At 41.2% G+C, this 27,716-nt stretch overlaps 2 protein-coding genes across 3 annotated transcripts; one reads left to right on the top strand and one right to left on the bottom strand.

Annotated features, from left to right (window-relative positions):
• Positions 1–205: 205 nt before the first annotated feature.
• On the bottom strand, positions 206–21,699 carry NGLY1 (N-glycanase 1). The gene is made up of 12 exons (XM_072153608.1): positions 21,566–21,699; positions 18,973–19,087; positions 16,269–16,427; positions 14,162–14,324; positions 13,154–13,373; positions 12,111–12,232; positions 11,285–11,430; positions 10,413–10,523; positions 7,284–7,448; positions 5,974–6,159; positions 3,101–3,278; positions 206–2,790 (listed from the first exon to the last, which is right to left on the bottom strand). Exons 1-12 carry the CDS (start codon positions 21,670–21,672, stop codon positions 2,609–2,611), a joined length of 1,854 nt encoding a protein of 617 aa, XP_072009709.1. The 5' UTR covers positions 21,673–21,699; the 3' UTR covers positions 206–2,608.
• On the top strand, positions 21,603–27,716 carry OXSM (3-oxoacyl-ACP synthase, mitochondrial). 2 transcript variants are annotated; one of them, XM_072153609.1, is made up of 3 exons: positions 21,603–21,786; positions 22,842–23,843; positions 27,207–27,716. In XM_072153609.1, exons 2-3 carry the CDS (start codon positions 22,861–22,863, stop codon positions 27,607–27,609), a joined length of 1,386 nt encoding a protein of 461 aa, XP_072009710.1. In that variant the 5' UTR covers positions 21,603–21,786; positions 22,842–22,860; the 3' UTR covers positions 27,610–27,716. The 2 variants fall into 2 exon arrangements, with proteins under 2 accessions (XP_072009710.1, XP_072009711.1); XM_072153610.1 differs by having other exon boundaries at positions 21,699–21,865.

The raw sequence follows: 27,716 nt of genomic DNA, 5'->3' as shown, positions 1-27,716 counted from the left end.
TTTTTTAAAACCCACTTAAAATGGAACACAGGTACAATACACAACCTATATACATGAGTAACACACTTCTATATGTGTGTATGTTATCTTGTGTATTGTATAGAAGCCTTTCTGTATGACACATGTAAATCTTTCATATTTGCAGTTACAGATAAAACAGACATCTTTTAAAGGAATGCACAAAAAAGTTCAGAAGAGGCAAACCTGTAGAAATCAAAGTGATTTATTCAAATGTACAAGACATGACAATGTATGGACACAATTTGCAGTAACACTGCAGTCAGCCTTCCCTGAGGCTGGTTTTATCAGCCATGTTTCATCTGAGAAACACTGTGCACACTCTTGTACCTACGACATGTTAACTAAACTTACATGTGAGATTAGCAAGCCTTCCTCTATTGCAAAGCTCACTGCATCACATTACACAGCATGAGTTCAGTTCATACATCCCTGGTTGGTACGCTAGTTTCTGGCACTCAGATGGTTTTTCTTGGACAGAGACATGGCTGCTAAAACCGGCCTTCCCGAAATAGAAGCTCCACTGGGCTGTAATTGTGTAACCGCGACACACTGCTCCCGTGAGGGCAACTTAGTGTTTGTGACATAGTAAAATGTATACAGCAATTGCACAGCTTTATTGCACAGGCTTTCATTACTGACCCATTAAAAGATGTTCAATTCTTCTTGAATCCCTCACACATAAATACATTTAAAAGAAAAAAACATTAAATCTGACTTTTTGCAATTAAAAATCCCAAAACAGGCACCTGATGGTTGTCGCTACAGGACTACAAGTAGCAGCAAACCCAGCTTGGACTCAATGTCGAGAATAGCGAGTGACAAACTGGTGGCCCATATATGCCCTATCAATTGCAATAACATCACTACTGATGGTGCATTTCACATACCATTAGTCCACTGATACAGTGGACTAATGGTACAGCTTCTGATGTAGCATTTTAGAAGCATTTTGTCCCTTTTCCTGAATAGCGGGTAATCCCTGAGCCCATTACTTAAATTTACACAATACTGCCCCTTTGTTATACCTCCTGGTAACAGAAGATACTTTGAGAACATAGTCTTACAACCTTAAATCAAATTGGTGAAGCACTACACCACTAAGTGTCAAGTCATACATTTCTAGGAGGAATAACAAAGACGATACCTGTTGTGTTCCAGAATTGTAATTTCATGTTCATTAAAATGATTTAAAATTTGTAGTAGAACTCATTTCTTAGTCTTCAGCTGTGGGCATGACAAAGCCTCATAACATGTTTGTGTGCGTCAGCCTAAGGGACTTTAGCACGTGGTCCGTGAATCATGGCCGGATTTCACATATTAAAACACTGAACTGAGATGTCCAAGCGTCATAGTTATAGTTTCTGCTTCCTGTTCTGCGACCATGACCCACGTAGAAGCAGATACTATAATACTTGGACTCCCATCGCCGGCACAGTGTTTGGTCTGTGAAATCTGCCCACCACACACTCTGCGATTTATGAACAGAGCCGTGAGGCTTAGCCCTTACAGGCATCTGAAGAAGTCCTTATTTAGCTTAAACTTGAAGATGAAGTTCTAAAGAACTTCATCTTACAACTGTGTATAAGTTCTTTTTCTTATTATTCCCACTGAAAACACAGAATAAAGTAATATCTGAGTGTTACCAGTTGGAGGGTTGTCTTACGTGCTCTTACACTATCCAATGTGTGTCGCCTGTAGCAGACTGTAGGGACAACACCCTATGGTAACACTCATGTATAACTCATTCATACATTTCCAAAAGAAATAAAGAGAGCAACTGCACAACATGAAGTGATAGAAGATGATGATCAGGCATTTTAATTGCTTGGGGGACTGAAGGCATAAAAATTCTGATGTGGGGAAGGGTTTATCTGACCACTGACGGCACTAGCATTCATGCTCCCTGCTACTCCATTGATACTCTATGGCACTGCCAGAGATAACGGAGCTCAGTTATCCCCAGCAATGCCAAAGAGAATCAATGTGGTGGCAGTGTATGTGCCGGACTTGCCAATTCGTTTTTGAAGGAACAGGACCCTATTGTAATAATTGATGGAGGTCCAAGTGGTTGGACCCTTTTTCTATGAATATTAAATATTGTGACCCCCCTCTTAGCACTTACTGTTTGGAAAGCTGAATGGGCCCCTTAAGAAAATCTCCATAGACGTAACATAACAGCTGCTTGGTGAGAAAAATCTCATCCAATGTTATACTGACCACAGTACCAACAAAAAATAAAAAGATTATCTCCAGTAAAATAATGCATCTAAAATGCTGTACAGCTCAGAGCCTTACACTTTCTCACCCATCAAGTTAAATATATGGCTTCCAAAATCATTTTAAAAGACATTAAATTGTTCAATAGAATTTAAAAACAAAAAAAAAAACACTAAAACCTTTAAAAATGTAGTGATTGAATCCAAAAGTAAATCAATGCCACCGAGAGTCAGGGTGTCCTAATATGTGCACCTCAGGGAAAACTGTACAACAGCAACGGTAATGAGAAAGCCGTCGTCTCAATCGCGTCTGGATCCTGGAGAAACTGCATTTCAAATCACACAAACCTAAAATGTTATAAAATAAAAGACTAGAGGCTCAAAACCTCTTTAAGAGTTATAATAATTTCCAGTGAGTGTTCCCTCGCACTGAGGCTCTCCCGAAACAATTGTGTATGTTGCCAGGCAGAATCACCTTCCCCGCCACATAGTTCGGCTTCCAATACAACTTCTGGTGCATTTCCAAACTCTGCATAGGAATGGAGGGTTTTATCTGCAAGAACAATACAATATAGTCCAGATTAATGGAGAGCAATAGGCTGACGGTGCCCGAGCGCCTCTCGGCTTCCACAGTCTTTTATATATTCACCCCCTGCTGCAGGCCGCCTCCTGCTGTCGTGCACTACTATATCTAGTAGTGCATATATCCTCTACAAAGCATTGGGTTCCATTGTTTGTATTGCTGGTGGTAGCCAGACCTAAGTATACTAAGCCACAAACTCTGATGTAAGGTTTCCATTCCTTTCTTTTACCTTCTGAAACTTTTAGATAATTTTCAAAATAAGATTATAATTCAAACTTACCAGCATTAACTTCTACTTGTGTTTCCAGAGAGTGCAACTTCCAGTTTACTTCACCATTTTGGAAGGTCTGGCTACTGGAGCAGACACTTATACTATCAATGCTCAATCCCACTGATGCACACTCAAACTTCCAGCCAATCTTAGCAGAGGAGGCGCCTTCTGTACGTGCCAAATATACCTGGAAAACATACATATTTAGTTATTGATTGGTTCACGTAAATAATCTTCGAGTTGATAATATACAAAATAAAAATATATTTTTAAATGAAATTAATAGTTATTCCAAAATCTAATTTAACCTAACCAAATATCAGATTATTTAATATAAATGTAATTGTAACGATAAATGCAAGCTACTCTGTGCTGTGTCGTGATCTGGCCATACGATTTGAGGCCAATTCAGGGGCTCAATCACGGCAAGCACATTGGGGTAGAATTATCTTAGTCTAATTAGTGCTTTTTGGTTGTATCTTAGTGACTTTTTGGGCACATTTGGGTATTTGCGCAATTTTTTGCGCCTTTTTCCAGCAATGCACCGTGTAGCGGTAATCCTGGTTTGTACCTAATTTTTTATTAAAATGTCCGCCTAATAAGTCTAAAAAAACCCAGCATTTAATAAAAAGAGCCAAAACTACAAAAGACAAACTAGGTACAAAAAGTAGACGCACAAAAGGCACAAAAACAGATCAGGGAAGAAAGAAGTAAGACAAATGACCCCCATTGGGTCTCAACGCCCTGTATCCAAGCCAGGGCGGCCATGCCTTCCCTTCCCCTCTCCCACTGACACATACGGCACATGCGTGCTGCTATGGCAATGTGCATGTAGCCTAATGTGCAACAAACATGCAGAATAAGTTATATAAACACTTTATTAAGGAATGTACTGGCGTATGACCAGGAATTGCAACTATCCCTCCCCCCTTACGCCACTTCCATACCAAGTGCATGACTATGGGGTGGTCCAGCATGGGGTTAAATCTAGAGCCCGTAGCCTCTTGATATATTCGGAGCAGCAGGAGGGACACAATGTGCCAGCATTTGATAAATACCCTAAGTATCGATGGTGAAATGTATCACTTTTTAATTTCCTTGGTGCTTGTTGCAAAGCCACTTTCTTTGTTCAGCTCCCTTAGGAAAGTGCTGGACAGCTTACAGTCCTTACGGAGAATCTGAGGTAGTCCTAAACACATCCCTGTCTTTTCATTGGTTCAATTTTTTATTTATTACTGAAGCACCGGAGGTGCAGAGTAAGACCCAACACTACAGCCCATTTATCATTTAGCATCAGGCACTCTGATTAATAAGGTGCAGAATAAGACATTAGGCCGTTGAGAGAACATTTCAACCTTGATCCCTCCTACTCTCTGCATCTGTCATTTATCTGCAACAACAAGTTTCAACATGGTCACCCACACCGCAATTTCTATACGTGGTTTACGGCTGGAATTCGCATGGTGGTGCAGCAGCTACATGATACGGACAAACAAATTATTACAGAACTACAGGAGAAATTCCCTGACCTGCAGATTGCGTTTTTTTCCATATATATTCTGGACTTGCACTTTACTGAGAGGGTGTTAGCAAACTTGAAAGATAATCGGAGCACATTTATCAAGCAGTCTAAAAGTCAGAATATTCTTAGTTGCCCATGGCAACCAATCACAGCTCCCCTTTAAAATATTCATGAGCACTGGTAAAATGAAAGCTGAGCTGTAACTGGTTGCCATGGGCAACTAAGAATATTCTGACTTTCAGACAGCTTAATAAATCTGCCTCATTGACTGGAGATTACTGACAGCAGTAGCGGCAGCGAGATGTAAAAGCATCCTCAAAACCTGGGCGGTCCCACAGCTCCCCCTATCAGAATATTTTTAGATAAGCTCACGTATATAATGCGTATGGGCTGGATATAAGTCTCCCTGAGTAGGGAAAAGTGAGTACAGTCTTTTTTAACCACTTGGGAAAGTTTTATCAGTGTGCTGTCACCAGGGATGAGACGAGATATCAGAAATTGCTTTGTGAACACAGTGTGGTACCAGGAACGACAGCTGGTGGGGGATGCCCCTGTAGAACTTGAATGAAATTGGATCAGGAATGGTAGTGTTTGTAACCTAGCACATAACTGTGGTAACATCTTACAATCCATCATGCTTGGGCTGGGGGGGGCGTAACCTCTGGGGATGAGATGATAAGCAAGTGTCATGATTCTTTGGTTTCGTTTTGTGTTAACTATATTATGTGTTTGGTGTTGTAGCTAGTGTACATGCTATCTCCTATCCCCACTACTAAAAAGAGATTTGTTGTGGAGTTCACACCCAGGAATATAAAGCATGAAATCTGTCTCTGCTGGAAAATATCTTCCAAGACAGTGGTCACTTTTACAGATGTCTACATATCCAGGAATTATAGGGATCATTGAAAATATGTGTCTGTGCTTGTTGTCAAATCTAAATTTCAGATAAAATGAACACAGCAGGTAATAATAGTAATTTTTGGAATATACTTCATTTAGTAAAGCATCCATCGACTCCACAGAGACAAGACGACTAATTATCAAGAGTTACTATTATTACTTTTTAACTCCTTCCACACCTAGGGGTCTTAGGAGATTAATCAAGTGACTTTAAAGAGTTAAGTCATTAGAGACTTTATCAGCTTCTTTATCATAAGTTGTCAATACAGAACAGGACAGAAAGACGATTTACAATGGCAACTGCTTTAAAATGGCACATACTTCTTCAAAAAATGATATTACAGAGTTCATTATTATCACCTCCACTACTCATTTATAAAATGTCAAACATTTTTTACGCTTCAAACAGTATAGAAAATGAATTTAAACAAAGCACTATACGGCATGGTTGCTGATTTACCATTTTCCAGTCGTTCTCCACTTTCCGACACATAGACTCTGCCACCCAGACTCTACTTTCCCAGCCGCTGATCACCTCATTGTTATTTGAGACCCTTGTATAGCGATCGTCCACAATATTATACTGAAGATGGAAGCGCTTTTCAGCTTTCTCTTTTTCAGTGGGTACAAAAACAAAACTCTTGGTCTGAAGTAAAACAGAAGAATTACATAATGTTAATCTGCAGATGCCTTGTGACCAACCTACATTCTTTACAACCAAACTGAGAAGATATGGAATCAACTGACATATGACATGGACTGACTCTCTGCCAACATTGTCGGCAAAGCATATGTATGTGGAATCCTTATAGGTTTATGCCATTTAGTGGTAAGAATCATGAGCTATCCAATAGGTGCTGAATGGGTGCTATCCGGGCTAATATACCACTTTAGACCACTAAGGAGGAAAAGATAACTGGCAAATAAACCCATATAAAGGGAAACCCTGGAAATCTGCTTTTATGTACTTTTCAAATTTTTATAATGTAATATTTGTATGCAGCACATATAAATCTTTAGTAGGTCTTTCACATAATATTCCACCAAAATAAAACTATGCAGAATATCTGCTGAATTCTAATATTTAATAGCTACAGGAAACCTTAAAGGGAACCCATGAGTTAACCATTAACCATCAGCATTTTGTTATGATGCTGATTTAGCGTTCTAAACCGGCCCTTATCAAAATCGGTTTCTGCATTGTAAGGTAAACCGAATAAAATGCAGGTTGAGTATGTGTCCTGCTGCTCCATTCAATACTATGGAAGCAGCGGAAAATGGTGAAAACAACCCTCAACTATCTCCAGCACTCCTACAGAGTTGCACGATACCGGAATTTTAATTGCGATGCAATACCTCGAATAACCTCGAATCACAATACTGATACAATCATTTTAACAAATACTCACACACAGCATGTACTGCCTTCTCTCCGATTGGTGGAGAAGTGATCACATGCTCATGATCAAAACTGCAAGAAATCCTGGTATTGAACCATTTTGCTATTTCAAAACCAAAAAGGAACCAAAATTTTGATGCACCGTGCAATCCTACACTCCAATTTGCTGGAGATAACTTGGGGTTGTGCTCAGCAATTTCCAACACTTCCGTAGAATTGAATGGAGCAGCAGGATACATGCTCGACCTGCTTCTTTATTCCTAGACTCTCTAATAATATACATGTTCTATTACGACACAACACTGAAACATGGGCCAGTATGGAATGCATAGCTGCTTTGACTTTTTATTGGCCCTTTAATTGTAAATTACCTGTAAACCAGTTTCTCCTCGTGCCACCCGCCAAGCTAGAGATCCCGATACACGACTGCCAAGCTCACCGGGTTTAGGCGTCTTTGGAGACATAAACTCCACAATCTCGACTATAAGTCTTCCGAGCAGCTCTTTCTTCCGTTGTTCTGGCAAGGATTGTTGCCTCTAAATATGTTAAAACAAAGATAAACAATATCACCAAAATGAACAAATACTGGGACATCCCATTGTTTTTGTGGACCATGTATCAGCTTAAAGAAACTTGCAATCTGTCCATTTTTCAGGACCAGACTTCCCCCATTTGAGTCTATGGTTGTGTGAAAAAATGTGTGTGGTCCATTTTGTGTGGATGCCTTACTAAGCAAATTTGGAAAAAGAGAAGTTAGATCAAAGTTTACCTGTGTCCCTAGTCCCCTGGGAGGGGCCAGTGAGGAGTGGGGCAGACATGTATGACGTCCTAAGGGGGTAAGCAATGGGGGGAGGAGATATGAGGGACATGGGAGCTTTTTTATTATTTAAAATTGATCCATGACACAGATCAGTGTGGGGGGAAACCGCTCCTTACTGGCCACTCCCATGGGACTAGGGACACAGCTCTGAATACAGAAAGGTAAACTTTCATCTAACTTATCTTTTTTTTTTTTGGTAAAAAAAAAAGCATTAGCATAATTATAAAAGTTGATATTAGGAAGCCACAGATAAATATAAGATTACCACAGCCTCAGTGCCTGAATCTATGAGTAAGTGCCCTTGGTTTCTCGGGAAAGATTTTCAACACTGTCAGTAGAATAACAATTCTGAATGTATAGGAATGGACATTTGTTACAAAGTACATTCCTGACCATTCACTGGCTGCATTTACATGCAGGAGTCACTGTTACTGTATACGGATGAATGAATACATGAATGCTGAATGTAAATGACCAGATAAATATTTCTCTAGAAAATTCCATGTGCAAATTGCTCTTCTCTTTGTCAAAGTTAATTGGGCCCTAAAATAGAGACCCCTCCCTTCTGATGAGGTTTCAGTCTCTCGGTTGATTTCTAATAAAACTGTAATTAAAAGATTTTTAATCTGTGGAAAACAAGGCATCAAGACTTATTTGCAGACAGTGCATAAGTATCAAAAATAATTTAACCCCTTAACGCCAAAGCGTTTCATTTTCCTGCCATGGCCCTTTTTTTTCCCAAATCTGACATTTGTCACTATAAAGCTTTGGAACGCTTTAACATATCCAAGTGATTTTGAAATTGTTTTCTCGTGACACATTGTACTTTATGTTAGTTGAAAAATTTTGGTGGTAAGTTTTGTATTTATTTATGAGAAAATCAGATATTTGATGAAAATTTTGAAAAATTCGAAATTTTTGAAATTCAAAATGTTCTACTTTTTCCACACATAGTCATAACAGCAAAAAAACTTAATAATTAACATTTACAGAATGTCTACGTGGACATGTTTTTTTTTGCATTCTCTCATTTTTGTAGGATGTTATGGGGCTTTGAACGTTAGGTGCGATTTTTCACATCATATAAAATCCAAAATCCTGCTATTGATGGACCTGCTCAGGTTCCAAATCACTTTGAGAGGCCAAAATTAGTTAACCCTGTTTTACAGGGGTTAAATCGGATGCAATTTTGAAATAAATTTTTTTTTTGTCTAAATGAATGTGTTTATCATAAAATGTACAAATTCTCAGAGGATAAAATACCAAAACGCTCCACAAAGTTTGATCCCCAATCTCTCCCGAGTATGTGGTGGTAACCTGCTGTATGGGCACACGCCAGGGCATCAAAGGGAAGCTGCGCCATTCACAGCAGTTTATACATTGTCCCTTTATAAAGGCTATACTATCTATTTTTTTTTGGCTATTTGGACATATAAGGGCTTATTTTTTGCGACAGGAGATGCACTTTACAAATATTTCATTTTAGTGGGTCGTTTTGATGAGATGTTATTAACTCTTGAATATATTATAGAGGAAAAGAAAATTGTCAATTTTGTTTTCTTTTTCTTTGTAGGTTATACACCATACACTAAAAATACTATACAGGCAGTCCCCGGGTTACATACAAGTTAGGGTCTGTAGGTTTGTTCTTAAGTTGAATTTGTCGGAACTGTATACTTTATCATTGTAACCCCCAGCCAAATTATTTTTGGTCTCTGTGACAATTGGATTTTAAAAATGTTTGATAGTCATTAGAACCAGGATTAATAATAAAGCTTCATTGTAGACACATGGGGTCATATGTAAGTCAGGTGTTCTTAAGTAGGGGACCACCTGTATTATCTTTATTCTATAAATCACTACGATTACGGTGATACCTCATTTAAATAGTTTTTTAATATATTTTTACAATTTTACTGGAAAAAAATTATATATTATTTTATTATTATAATATAAAAGAAAATCTCATCTGTTTTTGTATCTTCATCTTTTCGGAGATATAACTTTAATATTTTTTGCTTGACAGAGTTGGTCTAGGGCTTATTTTTTACGTATGGAGTTGTCCTTTTCAGTGGTACCATTTTGGCCCACATAACTTTTTTTTATCACTTTTTGGAACATTTTTGTGAAGGGATTTTATGAAAAATTAACATTTTTGGCGAGTTTTTCTGTGTGTGTGTGTTTTTCTTTTTAACGGTGTTCACCGAGTGGGTCCAATAATGTTATTGTACAGATTGTTACAGATGCGGCGATACCAAATATGTGGATTTTTTTTGGCGATTTTCAGGGTTCCTGTGAAATGCCCTGTGCAAGGGGTTAACACCCACAATCAGAGGGGGGGGGGAGGGGGCGGGGGACAAGGCCGGTGTCGGCTATAATATATAGCCTCAACCCTGCAGCTTCTGGCACCGGCTGAGTTAAGGAGCCGGCGCCAGGGGCATGACGTAATAGTACAGCAAAATGCGGGAACGCACCTCCTGCCATGCAGTACTATTACGTCAAATGTCGGGAAGGGGTTAAAGGACATCTCACCTTAACACCTCAGGCTCATTTGCATATAGTCCTTCATCCTGGTGGTAGATGCCCTTTAAGAGGCCATAAACCCACCTTCAATCAGGGTATCATTTCAACCACTTTGGCTCATGTGGTTTATCATTGGCAGGTTAGGGTGCTTGCTTACCGTCTTGTTGAGACCAGCAATTGTTTCTCTTAACCAACTTTCTCGAACATCTTTTCTTCTTGCGATGACTTCTTCGTGTTTACATGAATACCTCCATGTGACATCCACAACCTACCAGAAGTGAATCAAAAAGACTATAAATACCACAGTAATACACTAATAACATTAGGATGAGAATGTATCTGTGTTATATCTTAGAACCGCTAACTCTTTACAATATGTAAAGTAGTTCCCTCTGGTGACGTTCACACGCGGTGTTTGAATTGTGTTTTCAAACAAGATTCAAATGCAACGAAAAGGAGTTTCTCCCCATCACATAACAGTTTAAATCTAAACACATGCGATCGGGAATGAGCACTATAAGTTTGCATGTAAACAACGTAAAATATGTGGCTATTGTTGTGAATCGCAAGCATTTGGGAGTAAACGAATATGAGATCTGGAGTAACTCCTCCCCTTAGTCTTTGAATTGTGTTTCTAAATGCAGATGAACATGAGAAAAAAGTAGAGCAGATGCTAGTCATAACCGTTTTTTACAGATCACTTATTGACTATAGTTTAAGAAAATCGGATGCTAGACTGATGCAAATTGGTCGTGAAAAATTGAAGAAACCATCAGTTTTATGCAGTCGTTTTGGTCACGTTCGTGTGCAATTAGCATTAGAATATAGAGGAGGAAGGAAGGAGTAGAAAAGGGTAGTAGGAGGAACAATGAAAGCATGAGAGAGGCAATAGGTGGGTGGGAAAGTAGTGCAAGGAGGAAGCAAGCAAATGCCATGACCTGAAATACTGAAACTAAAAGTAGAGAGGGAAGGTCTGCAGCAACATCAAGGATCAAGGGCTTGTAACACAATCAGAAAATAATTACTCACTTCTTCTTTGGAAAATGCAATGATATAGGAAAGCTTTTTTCCCCAGCCAACCTCATATAAAAGGGGTTTATCCATGGTGTTCTCACATGGGTCACAATGAAGCCATCTGTTTTGAGACGAAGAGAACACCTCAGTCCAGACATGATCTGCAAGGCGTGAAAACATACACTTATATTTTACACTTTTATCTTATCCAGGAAATAGAAAAATCACCAGTCACCAGTACGGGGTTAGATATTACAGGACTGGCAGCAAGTCTTCTCAAGCACCATAGGTGGCCATACACATTATATTACATCATATACATTTCTTTGTTCAGCGCCCATTTTAAAGTTTTATTAAACTTTTTTTTTTTTTTTTACATATGCAAAATTAAAAATAGTCCATGAAAACTGCCTATGTGTTTGTAAATTTATTGTACTTCTAAGGCTAGTACGGCGGGCATACATCGGCGCTGCGGAGTGGAGCAGGGGATGAGCGCTGCTCACCCCTGCCCCTCTCCATAGGAATATACAGGGCACTACGCCGTATCACATAGAGAGATAGGACACGTGCAGCACCGTACCGCTCCCATACAGGGCCGTGAGCCCATAGAAGTGTATGGGGACGTATATACATCAGCCGTATATACGCCCCCCATACATTCGTGTGAATGTAGCCTAAGGTTGGTTTTAGACAAATGCCACAATCCACATATAAGAGATGGGTCAGATTACACTCCCATATCACTAAATATTTATTACGCATAATTTTAAAGATTGACAGAAAATCAGTTTAGAAATCATAGTTCCCCACTCTCACTTTTATTTTTCAGACTTCAGCTCACCTGTAGAGTCCCACACATATCTGGCTTCCAGTCCCAAAGCCCTGCAGCACAAGGTAAAGCAGTTTGCCCACTCCCCACATCGCCCACGTCTGGTTTCCAAAAGTTTTCCTGGATCATTGTATCTAAAATGGCAAAATATAGTTTAATTATTTCATTAGCACACAGAACCTATAATATATTTTATTTACTGACAAGTTGATGTAGTCTTTGGTTTAATTCTCATTTTAAAGATTTATACATGTTAAAAGTTTATCCATCTAGATAGATGTCCTACCGCCTCAGGAACAAAGGTCCTTTAACCCCCTTTTAACAGCCAGGCTACACAGAGGGTGTGCATGTCATATGCTCTGGGAGCACTATGGGGGATTTAAAGGGAACCACTCAGCATAAATTGACTATATAAACCACTACCAGTATGTTCCCAAGCAGCTACACACCTTCCAGATCATGTTTCTTTCATTATCCAGTGTGGGCGCATCCAGAAAATCAACTTTGAAGTGAGATGTATTATATAAAGTCAAGGAGGAGGAGATTTTAACACTGAAGTCAGACTCTCTCTTCCTCAGAAAGCCCCCATCACTGTAATTGATGATCCTACATCCAGAGAAGTCACTTCCCAGATCTTCTGAAGTCCAATCCATGATATCAATGACAGAGGAGGAGGTGTTCAGAGCTCCCCACCTTGATTTCAGTGTTAAACTCTCCTCCTCCTTGAATTTATACAACCAATTTACACATCACTACAAAGTTGTTTTTTCTAGATGATGCCATCACACTGGACCATGAACGAACAAAAAATAAAAGGTATAAGGCTGTTTGACAATATACTGGTAGTGGTTTATTAGGCCAATTGTTTATGACAGGTTCCTTTTAATCATACACCAGAGCTTGAACACTAGTGTATGATAACTGTCCCCTATAGTGGGGAAAAGAGCCTAAGGAACATTACAATATTTTGTTAATTTCTAAACACTTTTACATAAAATTGAAAAGTGTAAAGGAGATACATGAATTCTTGACCATTGTCAGCCTAGAACACCCACCTTGGGAACCTGTTGGCATACTGACACTTGCTGCAGTAATGATTCTCCACCCGCTGTGCTCCCCATCTCAGGTCATCAGCAGAAGGGGTAAGTGATTCTTTAGTCTGGGTTTGCCCTCCACATCTACTACAAGGCAGGCTGTCTACCCATACAAAGAACTGTTCCTTAAACCAGCGTAAGAGCTCTAATGTCAAGAAGTCATCTTCATTCACAGTGGTATCTGTAAAAGAAGGACAGAAGAAGTACAGAAAGTGATTTATTTACATTTTTATTTATAAGGTAAGCTACACAACTAACCATCCTATATGATATTTACATAGCCAGGTAGCAACTTGTAAGGTCTTAATCTTTCTTGTTGGTATGTAGCCTTTAAAAAAATTTTCTAACTAAATGTTGACTGATAGCAGGGGCATAACACCCACCTTAGCTACAAGGGCAGCGGGATCAGAACGCTTGGCAGGGGTGGCATGGGGGAGCAAACTTCCTCAAAGGGCCCCCTAACCCTGCTGCAGATGGTGCTTGATGCAGCCATATAGGGCTACTTGTGCACTATTACACCCCTGACGAGAAAAAAAATTAAAAAAAAAATCAATGGTTACCATGTCTTTAAGACAAGGATACCATTGATTACATAGGCACACTGGTGGAGTAACTGTCTTGCTCCCTGCTGCTGCAATCAGCTTCCTATGTAGTCACACCAGACCCGGGCAGGCTGAGAGAAGATGGAGGGCGCAGGAGCCATGTGGGCAAGTTACATTTTTATTTTACGACTGTCCAATAACTGATTGTTATGCTAAATTTCATGGGGAAATATATATATATATATATATATATACACACACACACACACATATATGCGGCCCGGCCTCTCCTAGTTATGCCCTGACTGATGATATAGTAAACATTAATCCATGATAGCTGCAAATAAATCTGAATAATAACATGTCAACATCTGCATCATAAACAGGCGACTATGGATGGAAGCAGAAATTACGGTAGATACATTACCAACTTCCAGACTTCTGGCTTGCTTTAGTTTTTCCTGAGCTCTTGCGTTCAGCTCTGATACAGGAATATGCTCTCTAGCTTTCTGTTGAAGTTCGGGCAGTTCATACACAAGCACATGCTGAGAATTCGCCTGTAGAGTCTTAAAAAATTTTATTTCAGATACCTGGAATGAAAAAAAATCTTATTAAACCCTTCTCTAAATTGTCCCTTGGCATAAAAGTTCCCTATTCAAAGTAGTTAACTCTTAAATTGATGTGAGAAATAAAAGAGGCTTTAGTTGTCATATTGTCTGTATCATTATCCCAGCTGGGAGAAATTCTTGCTTCCTAAGAGATTACGGTATCCACTCCTAAGCAAGCATTTCTCCATCGCTGGCTGAAGTGCTGAGTATGAAACCTTTACACATCCACAATTATCTCACTGTTCAAGGAATTAAGATCCTTTGGAGAATCTCAGCATGTAAAGGTTATACAAATCCATTCATTTAGCATTTTTTTCAATGTTCATTAACTTCCTAAATTCAAATTTGTTCCCTACAGTGTTTCTGCTGTAGATCCTGTACACCTCCTTTACATAGCTGACTACTAATGATGGCAGTATGGTGGCTGAGTGGGTAGAACTTCTGCCTTGCAGCACTGGGGTCTTGGGTTCATGTACCACCCAAGTCAACATGTGCAGAGAGTTTGTATGTTTTCTCCATGTTTGCTTGCGTTTCATCCAGGTTCTCTAGTTTACTCCCACACTCCAAAACATACTGGTAGGTTGTTTGGAGTGTGGGCCCCATGGGGACAGGGACCAATTTGGCAAGCTTTGTTCAGGGCTGCGTAATTTGTAGGCGCTACATAAATAAAGAATTATTATTATTTCCGAAACAAACACCTCCTAGCTTTGTTGGTGCCTTGCTCTGGACATCAGGAAATCAAGAGGGAAAGAATGGGTCAAGTTATTAACACCTTAACGGCTCCCACTATATGAAGAGGGCTCACGGGCTGAACCCTCTCCATACAAGGTGGGTGTTTGCTGCATATTGCATTTACAAGGGTGTCAACACTGTAAATGCCTCCGGCAAAGCTGGATTTGATCGTCACCCCTGTTAAGTAATCAGGAGGGGGCGATCGGTTACTATGACTGCCTTGGGTCATACAAAGACCAGAGTCTGTCTGATTTGCACATTGCAATATATAATGTGTAAATTCCCCATATATATGGTAGCATCAATCAGACAACCTAAGGTTAAAGTACCATAGGGGGTCTGAAAAATAGTAAAGTGATAGATAAAAAAAGTTAATAAATGAAAAAACTCTAAAAATGCAAATCACGTCCATTTCCCTAGAACTGATATAAATATAAATAAACAGTTAAATTAAAATCATGATAGGTATTGTCGCTTCCCAAAATGTCCGATCTATCAAAATATAATAACAGGTTTTCCTGGTGTTTAACCCCAAAACAGAAAATAGCGCCCAAAGTCGAAAATGACACTTTTTGCCACTTTGAAAAATGTAAAAAATTCAATAAAAAGGCCGTACAGTCCTCAAAATAGTAGCATTGATAACGTCATCAAGTCGCAAAAAATTACAACACCCAGAGCTCCATACTCCGAAATATGAATAGTTATTAGTGCCAGAAGGTGGCAAAATGAAAAAAAAAATTGTATAAGAGGTTTTCATTTTTGTAAATGTATGAAAACATTGTAAAACCTATATGAATTTGGTATCCCCAGAATCACACCGACCCAAAGAATGAAGGAGACATGTCATTTGGGGCGCACAGTGAAAGCCGTAAAATACAAGCTTACAAAAAACTAAAATGGGCCAGGTCGTTAAGAGGAAGTAGTAAGGAGGCAAAGCACACACATAACAGTTTGCCAAAAAAGAAGGGTGAATAATCCAGTATACAAATGCAAATAGAAGCGTGGCAGAAATTGAAAATCAGGGGTATCACAAGGGCGAGGAGTTGAAGGAGTAAAATCAGCTGTTCTGATACAGGATGCTAGAGAAGGCTGCATAATCCTGGACACACAGATCTGACTTAATAAAGAAAATAACACATGAAAACTCTGTGTTTGTAATATAGCAAGTGCTCTCCTCCCTTATGATCTAGTTACCAGGTTTGGACTTGGCGCTGGCTGTGCACTCTCTGTAGCAGAGGCTGCTGTCAAGTTGGATCTGTTGAGGCGTTTGTCTCTTTCAGATGCTATACGGTCTCTGACCACCTTTAACTTCTCCACTGATGCCTTCTTAGGAAACACAAGATGCGTTTCTCCCTATAGAGTACAAATAACTTATCTTTATCTTCAATTTGTACCATTCTTTTTCAATAACACATTGTTCAAAATAATTAAATGAAATCTACCATCACAATCAAGCAAGACAAACCAGGGACACTTGCTCATAGGTTCAGCCATTGTGACTGTGGTAATCTTCTTACATGTGTAACCCAGGGCTTTCTTCCTTCTAAAATCAACTTTTAAAATTATGTTAATGAGTCAGAAGGGCTATGACACAGCGGAGTTCTGTAATATCCCCAGTAGCCAGTAAGGCTCATTAGCATAATTTTACAAGTTGATTTTAGAAGGAAGGAGGCCATGGATAATTAAAATCTAAAAAGATTACCAAAGTCACAGTGCCTGCATCTATGAGTAAGTGTCCCTGGTTTATCATTTTGATGGTAGATTTCCTTTAAAACCTTCTTTTGTAACAAGTGCACATTAACAGAAAGAGTGCAACGAACAGTGAAAAGAGTTCTCCAATTTCCTTTATAGACATGACAGAGAAGCTCTCTACTATGACATAGTGCAGCCCCTACACGGCATATAAAGCTGTCTGATTACTGTAAAACTGTGCAGACTGGACTGATGACAGAGGTGTTGAGAGCCTGACATTTATTGATTTTACTCTGATAACATCTCTTAAGATAAGATCAATATCCAGTCTTACAACATTCTTTACTGTTAGCCAATGAGAATTATCAGATGTCACCAGCATGTAAATTATCATGGATACAGCAATGTATCAGGGTCCCGTGATTATTAAAAAACAGGACTCAAGTGTGAACTGATAAATGGTTTAATGACCATATATATAGAATTTATAAGATCTTCTTGCTGTATCTGGAAAAAAATACACTGAAAACACAGAATACAGTGTAACCTTGGAATAGGATTGTAATTCATACCAGGAACATGTTTGTAATCCAAATCACTTATATAAATCAAAGAATCAAAGTTTTCCCATCGGAAATCATTGAAATGCAGACAATTTGGTTCACACCCCAAAAATAATCATGAGTAGTACAACATCTATCCCCTTTATTTCTTCTGGCTCTTCAATATTATGTAATACAATTTTGTGAGAGAGTGAGGTACAGTGCAGTAGAGGCTGAGGGGGCGCATATAATCCTTGTATTGTGAGAATTTTCCTTAAAAAGTAAATTACAATTTTGGTAGGATGCAACCTTGTCTTGCAGAATGCATGCAGACTAGAGATGAGCGAGCACTAAAATGCTCGGGTGCTCGTTATTCGAGACAAACTTTTCCAGATGCTCGAGTGCTCGTCTCGAATAACGAGCCCCATTGAAGTCAATGGGAGACCCGAGCATTTTTCAATGGGACCATGGTTCAGGAATAAAATGTGTTATTTAATTGAAAAAGAATGTCTTCTGATAAGTTAGCAGATGTATGCAAACATCTGCAATCTATTCTTCACTGTTCACGCGTATATTATCTCCCGGCAAGTTAGCAGATGTGAAGAACAGTGAAGAATAGAATAAAAACAGTGAACACAGGATCATTTAAGTAAAAAACGCAGTGAAAAACACAGTGAAGAATAGATTACAGATGTTCGGCACATCTGCTTACTTGTCGGGGTGATACGCTGTCCCGGGATCCGCTCCTCTTCTTCCACTGAAGTCTCCCCCGTGCTGCCCGATGTCTCCCCCGTGCTGCCCGATGTCTCCCCCGTGCTGCCCGATGTCTCCCCCGTGCTGCCCGATGTCTCCCCCGTGCTGCCCGATGTCTCCCCCGTGCTGCCCGATGTCTCCCCCGTGCTGCCCGATGTCTCCCCCGTGCTGCCCGATGTCTCCCCCGTGCTGCCCGATGTCTCCCCCGTGCTGCCCGATGTCTCCCCCGTGCTGCCCGATGTCTCCCCCGTGCTGCCCGATGTCTCCCCCGTGCTGCCCGATGTCTCCCCCGTGCTGCCCGATGTCTCCCCCGTGCTGCCCGATGTCTCCCCGTGCTGCCTGATGTCTCCCCCGTGCTGCCCGATGTCTCCCCCGTGCTGCCCGATGTCTCCCCCGAGCTGCCCGATGTCTCCCCCGAGCTGCCCGATGTCTCCCCCGTGCTGCTTGATGTCTCCCCGTGCTGCTTGATGTCTCCCCGTGCTGCTTGATGTCTCCCTGCTGCCGTTCCGCGCGTATCTCCCGACAAGTAAGCAGATGTGCCGAACATCTGTAATCTATTCTTCACTGTGTTCTTCACTGTCTTTTTCACTTAAATGATCCTGTGTTCACTGTGTTCACTGTTTTTATTCTATTCTTCATTGTTCTTCACTGTGTTTTTTTAATTAAATGCTCGATCTCGAGCAGGGGAAATACTCGTCCGAGCAACGAGTCGTTTCGAGTACCTTAATACTCGAACGAGCATCAAGCTCGGACGAGTATACTCGCTCATCTCTAATGCAGACCAAGAACTTGTAATCCAAGGTTCCAATGTATCTTTAAAAAAATACAGTTCTTTATTAAAAAAGCAACAAATTATCCCACAGGCTACTGATGTAGTATTATTTGTTTTATTTTTTTATAAGCCCACTTACCTCTTCAAATCCCATCTCAAATAAGCACTCGACTGCCCCGGGAACAGGCAAGAGTCTGGTGGAAAATGCTGTGTTGCCAATTCTTATGGATCTGTACTTTTCTTCATTTGGACTCCTGTTGGATTGAGATTTACTTGTTAGAAGATACAGTGCAGGGCTGAATGGCTGAAAAGCGCATTTTGTTTTTTTGCTATCCCACATTTACATGCTTCACAACTACAAATTTAACCCCTCACCAAGGTGTGACATATCTGTACATCACAGGTCGGCTCCCACTTTATGGAGAGGGCTCCACATTCCCCCATGAATTAGCAATTGGCTACAGACCTCACACACCCCACAAACTGGACCCCAGACCTCACACAGGACAGTGACATCACGGGGTCCTCCCTCCTGCTGAGTGAGCTGTGTGCTCGGCGAGGCTGTGAGGAGAGATGCAATACGCTGCATCCCCTCCCCATAGCCATCCATTGCATTTTTTGCTTCACAACTACAAATTTAACCCCTCACCAAGGTGTGACATATCTGTACATCACAGGTCGGCTCCCACTTTATGGAGAGGGCCCCACATTCCCCCATGAATTAGCAATTGGCTACAGACCTCACACACCCCACAAACTGGACCCCAGACCTCACACAGGACAGTGACATCACGGGGTCCTCCCTCCTGCTGAGTGAGCTGTGTGCTCGGCGAGGCTGTGAGGAGAGATGCAATACGCTGCATCCCCTCCCCATAGCCATCCATTGCATTTTTTGACATACAGGAGTAGTGGCCAGGCGGAGGCAACAACTATGCCTCCATCTGCCACCATTTGTGAATGTATACGCCAAGAATATATATTGGGTCCTTTACGCTTAACGTATACAAAAAACGTGATATGAACCCAGCCTAATAACGTCTATAATATCTGAAGAGGTGATGTTTCCCCCGCTGGGACCTGGCACAGACAGATTAGTTCCCTTGACCAGGAATGATGTACCAGTTTACATTGGACAGACTCATAGATTGATTATTTTGCTTTGCTATGAGTTTCACTATCATAGCATATCTGTTAGTTGATCCTATCAGAGAAAAATTCAGTGTGCAATACTCTGACCCCAGTGGTGTGAAAATCACCCATTCAAGTCAACGGGTTTGTGAAAAACTTGGTGCCATTCTAGTGCAGTTACTTCTCACAGAAGTAGCTCAGAGCTAGGACTGAAACTTGACCAAACTCAAATCTAAGTCATACAGTTTTCAGTGACCGAAATGATACAATTTGATCCTCGGTTTGAGGGCAACTGGGCTCAGAGGGAGAAGATAAAAATGATGACATTTTCAGAGTCATGTCTTGAGCAATCTCAGATTGTGGAGTGGGAGAAGAGGGCCTCCGAAGACGGTGCTTTTCCTTAAACGAAACTACACTGCTACATAGGTGAAATATTTAGGTGTGTCTCCAAAGTCACTCTGTAGAAGAAGGAAGAAATTCCTTTAAAAAGAACCAGTTTCAAGTAAGAGACAGTATATACAATAACAAACACAAGGCTTCCTGCACACGAATGAGGATTTTTTCTGTGTTATCCATTAATTGAACAGCTACCGCACATCCCAATGTATTCCTATAGGCTCATACACACGGCTGTGGTTTCCACGGCCCTGTATTGACTGCCCAAGCCACAAAACTCAGAGCAGGTCCTGTCCAGGCTCAGCAATCTATTCTACTGTCATTGGCGTCTGAGCAGTCTCACAAACAATGGACCACGGAGCTCACACACCCCACAAACAATGTACCACGGAGCTCACACCACAAACTATGGACCATGGACCTCACACACCCCACGGACCTCACACTTCCCACAAACAATGGACCATGGACCTCACACACCCCACGGACCTCACACTTCCCACAAACAATGGACCATGGACCTCACACACCCCATAAACAACGCACCATGGTTCTGTTTGCAGCCCAATGATACAAGGAATCCAAACCACAATGAAAGTATAATCTCATACATGTTGCTGCTACTGTAATACTGCATTGCATAATGCAACATCTTATCCTTATGTGTATTTACCTGGATCTGTTCTTAGTACTAGTGACTGATCCGTTCCTATCTTATTTCTCCAATAAATGTACTAAATGAATTGACACGGCAAGTTCCCCATGTTGTCTGTCTGATGATGATGTCATGGCATATTATTTACTTGCTTGCCTGTATAAGGCTGAGTTCACAAAGTACATTATGGATTGGATTTTGTCAAAAAACTTCCTTGTATCCTTGCCCCACAGAAAGGGATTTCCATGCACCCATGCCCCACAGAAAGGGATTTCCATGCACCCATGCCCCACAGAAAGGGATTTCCATGCACCCATGTACAGAAATATGAACACATCCTTATGGTACAAACAACCCTTAATGTATGAGCTGACATCATGGTGTAATGTAGCTCCATGGCCACCTGTATGACTGGACACAATTCCCAATGCACCAGGTAGGATAAACTGGCATCACATGGGATGGACACCACTATCACACTCTAGATATGACGTCAGGCATCTTCATACAGCGTCATCGTTGGGCATGCAGTGACGTCACCAGCGGCACTTACCTTAGTATATTGTCCGCATAGGTGAGCAGCAGCTGGGACGCGTCCATGAACACCTGGCGCCCGTTCTGGCAGAGCTCGCTGACGGCGGAGGACTCGGAGGAAGCCATGACTGTGACCCGGGGCTGCAGGCAGGAAGCGGGCGGCTCACAGCGCAGGGCCGGATGTGAAGACAAAGCCGGAACAAGCAGCGCAGCTCCCGGCCTCCGGCTCCTCCAGCTCAGGTACAGAGGATGTGCTGCACGTGTAGCACTACACATCCCAGCATGGCGGGAGCTGTGCACCCCTCATACAGTATATGGGGTAATGAGAACACTGGGGCATGACAGGAACTTTGTCATCTATGAGATACGTCTGCGTTCACACAGTAGTTTTAGGATTGATGCGGTACCGAGTCATGTCACGTCACTGTTCCACGACTCCGATCGGGGATTTATTATTTCGAAAACCTCTTTTCAGTCTACGTCATTTTTGGCCATTATAATTTCCGGAAAAAATGACTGTGCGTGTAACCTATGGGGAATGGAAGGTCAGAGGGCACAGGTTGTATTGAGTTACCTTTATGCTATGGAAGTGAAAATGTGAATTTGGCCTAAGCCCATTGCCCATAAGCAAGTTCAGTCCAAAAAAAGTCATTCTGTGCGCTGGTGGGTTTGTCGAAACCATGAATCAATAAAATTTGGAAATGCTGAGATAGGGGGGAGTTAGGCTATCCACAGGGCCATTTTGCTAATGAATGGGGGTCTCAGTGATGGGACCTGAATGGAATACAATATGACATTTATTTCTATGGCGCTAATGTCAGCTCCATAAATATGAATTGATCAGCCTACCATGACACCCCCCATTCTTGTAATCTGTGGGGTCCCATCACTGAGACCCCCAACAATCAGCATGTTGGCCCTGTGGATAGGCTCTAACTTGCTATCACCTGAGAACACATTTAACACAAATCAATGATCTCAGCATTTCCACAGTTTGATTCATGGTTTCCACAAACCCATGGTTTCCACCGACCCTCGGTAAAGGACAGGTCCTTGCGTTCTATCAAAATAGAACCTATTTGCAGACTAAAACCATGGGTCATGTGAACCTAAGCAGCAGGAATCCGGACTTCATGCGAGGCCCATGGTCCTTATGACAAATGAAGGAGGCCGGTCAGTTATTACTGTCTGTATGCCCCTCCTTATTAACTACAATCATAGTTATGGTAAATTTCCCTAAATTCTCAAACCCAAGTGTAAAAATAACAAGAATATAATTTTTTTTTTTTTATTAGATAACATCTGAAACTACTCATGAACAGTCATCTACAAAGACTCCCAAGAATGGGTGACGTCTGCCCCTTCTTACTGAAACACCTCAGAGTTTTTTCACCCCATAAAAGAGCACTAAGTGTTAACACAGCTCAAACGTGTCGCCGAAGAGTGGTTGTCACTGGTGTTGGCATTGTTTCGCCTATTGGCACGGGTGCTCAGTTGGCATGGAATAACCTGATTCAAGGCAGATGTGGAATAATTGCTCTAGAAGGGAAGGAGTATGAACAAATCCCTTGTAGAGTCGCTGCTCCTGTACCAAGGGGTAAGGAAGATGGTGAGTTCAATGAGGAACGATATGTTTCAAAGTCTGACATAAAGGCCATGTCATCTGCAACAGTTTTCGCCTTAGCAGCTACTGACCAAGCAATTGCTGATGCCAACTGGTTTCCAAAGACTGAAGAAGAACAAGAGTCCACGGGCGTGGCAATAGGCATGGGAATGGTTCCACTTGATGTTATTACAGACACTGCGATGTTATTCCAAACCAAAGGGTATAACAAAGTCAGTCCCTTCTTTGTTCCTAAGATACTAATCAATATGGCTGCTGGACACATCAGTATTAGGTACAAACTTAAAGGACCAAACCATGCTGTGTCTACAGCCTGTACTACAGGAGCCCACTCTATCGGAGATGCACTTAGATTTATCGCTCATGGAGATGCCAAAGTCATGGTGGCTGGTGGGACAGAAGCTTGCATTAGCCCTCTGTCACTGGCTGGCTTTGCCAGAGCTCGGGCACTAAGTACTAGCTATAACATGACTCCCCAAAAAGCGTGTCGCCCTTTCCATCCTGAACGTGAAGGTTTTGTCATGGGAGAAGGGTCTGCCGTTCTTGTGTTAGAAGAATATGAACATGCAGTGGCAAGAGGTGCCAGAATGTATGCTGAGGTACTGGGCTACGGTGTGTCCGGCGATGCTAACCATATAACGGCCCCAAGTTCAGGAGGTGATGGTGCATTCAGGTACATTTCTATCTCTGACACATTTTATCTGTAGACAATTGACACTTGAAATTAGTAAGTAAATCTGTTAAGAGTTTGTGATCTCCCTGAGAGGTTAAAAACTACAGCATTTCATTGCATGGAAAAAATGAGATGTCTCATCACTTGATGTAAAAATTAAAGGGATACAAGTGGTCCTAGACTTACGGACACCCCACTTACAGACGGACCCTAGTTACAAACGGACTGGACTGCCCAATGTGACCTCTGGTGAAGCTCTCTGGATACTTTACTTTAGTCCCATGCTGTAAGGTGTCTGTAATAAAGCTTTATTGATAATCATTACTCCCATGACAGCACAAAACCGATTAAAGGGAACCTACCACCACGGTTCTACCTATAAACGTAGATCGGGTGGTAGGTGGATAAATAGGACATGAGGATAGCCCTTTTTGGGCTAATCCTCACGTCCCGGCTATCTTTAAGAAAACTTTAATCGGCAGAGTAGCCGGACAAGAGGCTACACGTCGCGGCTACTCCACACCCCAGTAGCCTCTTTTCTCCTCCTACCATTGCATCTTCGGCGCGCCACTCCTCGGAGCTGTGGCCGCGCACCTGCAGGCCTGCTTTCTGCATATGCGCAGAACGCCAGGTATTCGGACGAGGGCACGCAGCTACGAGGAGCTGCACGCCGAAGTTTTCTTAAAGATAGCCAGGACGTGAGGATTAGCCCAAAAAGGGCTATCCTCACGTAACATTCATCCACCTACCACCCGATCTACCTTTATAGGTAGAATCGTGGTGGTAGGTTCCCTTTAAAATTGAATTGTCACAGGAAAAAAAGAATTTTGTCTGAAGCTACAATGATAAAATATACCAGTTCCGACATACAAATTCGACTTCAACAATATTACCTGCACATTGTGGCAAATGCGCAGTAGCATTTTAGTTTATGGGATTTATAACCATCCCATACACACATTGTGGGGGGAAAAACACCTTTTGGCTGTAAATTTATGATCCCTATCAAATAAGTGTTTTATTACTGTAAATCATAGTTGCAAAATAAAATATATACATATCTATTTGGCGAGAGTTCAGGCAGCACAACACTACCCCAGAAGTATGTTGGTTTGGTGGGTGCACAATGCAAAGGGGCAGGTCACAGGTCCTCAAAATATAGAAGGAGTTTTAAGGGTTTCTATGGCAGTTTAAGGAAAATATTATCACGACTACACCACCTCCACGCCATGTGGGTGTGAAGGCTTCCTTTTTTCAAAAAAAAAGTAAAATTCCGCAAGGGCGGACCTGGAATAGTTTTGACTGGTGGGTGCACCGCCTCAAGGTACCTTTGCTGCTTGTTGTATGGGACATCGGGGAAGGGGGGGGGGGTCCCTTATCATGGTACTTTTCCCCTTAAAATTAAAGAAACAACAGCACACCAGGGTTGTGATGACAAAATTGCAGGTGAACTTTTATTCCAGCATCTGAGCAAGTTTTAAGCTCTAATAAATGAGCCTTTCTCAACCCATTTGAAATTTTTGGTTTCTAACATGTTTAGGTTGCAAGCTGATTATGACTTGATCCCGTCTCTCTATGATTCTCCCTGCTTATGGCTCTATTTCCTCATCTTTGTTGCCTTGTCATTGCTTCTCTCTTTAGGTTTCTACTTCTCCTCTTATCTATGTGCTACCATTGCTACCATTCTTTTTGCTCTATGTACTCCCCTTCATCTTTGTATTAGCTTTACACAACTTTCTATTATCTTTCTAACTATCCATATATACAGACACTTATGTCACTAGAGAGACACCCAGAACAGTGGCAGGAGCCACTGCGTGGTGGGGAATCCAACTGAAGTATGAAGTATCCATACAATGGAGGGCAATGTAAGCCTAGCCTTACAGAAACACAGTAGACCTGGTTGGCTCAGCTGTTTCTGTAACTCAGATGGGAATACCCCATTGCACATGGGGAGAATTTTATTTACAGTGACTGTAGGGGTCGATTCTTGCACCATCACTGACAAGATGGCTAGTCACAGAGCATTGCCTTCTTCTCTTCCTAACAAATTCAACAAAAACATGTTGACTATCTTCATTTTGTTAATCCAGACTGTGCAATTCACTGTCGTCCCGATACATTCCATATTCCATCGCTTAGTCTTGCATTCCAACCACTGTTTCCATAGCAACAAGGTTTTCATTCACTTTTTTGAGAATTTTTTGCTCCCCCCCCCTTTTTTAATTGGCTCTGTTCTTTTTCATGGTTCGTGTGGATTCAAGTAAGAGCTCTAGCAGAATACTAAAGGCAGTTATCAAAAACATCTGTTTCCTAGAAAAAAGATATCAATCTTTACAAAGGAATAAATCTATAACACTTAGTATTGTCACAAGATTGAAGCTCTCTGGGTAATGAAAGCCTTCAGCAGATCTTATTTTTAGAGAACAGCGACTTTGGGAACTCATTGTTCGAGATCTTGAGTCACAGTTCAATTTTCGTATATAGGAGAATCTGAAATAGTTTATACTGTAGTGACACACATGCATCCATGTCTGGATAATATTGGGATTCTCTGCGGGAAAATCAATTCCTGTGAAATGTAACAATATTTCTGGGGACTGTGGTCAGACATATACAACTTTTTGGTCATTATATATCGTTCTCATGATTGTGGCCGACAGCTGGACCCACAATCCCTTTATTAAAATAAATACAGGCGGTCCCAGACTTAAGAGCACCTGACTTACAGATGACCCCTAGTTACAGGTGGACCCCTCTGCCCACTGTGACCTCTGGTGAAGCTCTCTGGATGCTGGTAATTCGCTGAACTTAAGCCCCAGGCTGCAATGGTCAACATAAGATTTATCAAAGATGTCTGCAATTAAGTTTTATTGTTAATCCTTATTTCCATGAGAGCTCAAAATTATGAAAATCCTATTGTCACTGGGACAAAAAAATACATTTTCTGGAGTTACACTTATAAAATATACATGTTCCAACTTGCATGCAAAATTAACTTAAGAGCAAACCTGTAGAACCTTTCTTTTGTAGGTAACCGGGGGACTATCTGTAGTTGATACAACCCATTTTATTACTTCTGTGTTGCAGTATAATGCATTGTCCAGCCTCTGAGATGTACTGGGAGCGACCCAGCAATGTAAATAGTTAATAAACTTCAAATCCTGTGGTAGATTTCTTTAAAAATTAGAGCATGTCGTTGTTAGAACTGGAAGAACACATTGGTTTTTCATGGCTGATTTTGGCCATGTCCCTTTGCAGGTAGCAGTGGAAGAAGGTTTCTGATGTAGAAAGCTGCCTTCCAGCCAGTGTCGCAGCACTAGATTTTATTACTAATAGATTTTTTTTTTTTTGTTAAATTAGGTGCATGAGGGCGGCCATAATGGATTCCAACTTACAAAAAGAAGACGTGTCGTACATCAATGCTCACGCCACATCCACCCCTATTGGTGATGCTGCTGAAAACAGTGCTATAAAAAGACTTTTTGGAAAACACGCAGATACACTGGCAGTATCTGCAACAAAAGGAGCTACAGGTCACCTGCTGGGTGCTGCAGGCGCCATTGAAGCGGCTTTCACGGTCCTGTCATGTTATCATGGAATAGTTCCACCTACTCTGAACCTTGACAGAACGGAACCAGAGTTTGATCTGAATTACGTACCTTTAAAAGCACAAGAATGGAAACCTGTGAAAAGGCGTGTAGCTCTTAGTAACTCATTTGGCTTTGGAGGAACCAATGCTTCGCTTTGTTTTGGAAATTTGTAAAAAAAAAATTTTTTTAAATATATTTATAGAAGATAAATTATTTATTTGCAGATGTTGTAGACGCTGAAATTTACCCTACTCCAGTAAATGTTTTTGTTATAGTATTA

The sequence above is a fragment of the Engystomops pustulosus genome, chromosome 5 (assembly GCF_040894005.1).
Source record: "Engystomops pustulosus chromosome 5, aEngPut4.maternal, whole genome shotgun sequence".
In the NCBI taxonomy this organism is placed as follows: Eukaryota; Metazoa; Chordata; class Amphibia; order Anura; family Leptodactylidae; genus Engystomops; species Engystomops pustulosus.
This window is presented reverse-complemented; position numbering and strand designations above follow the sequence as displayed.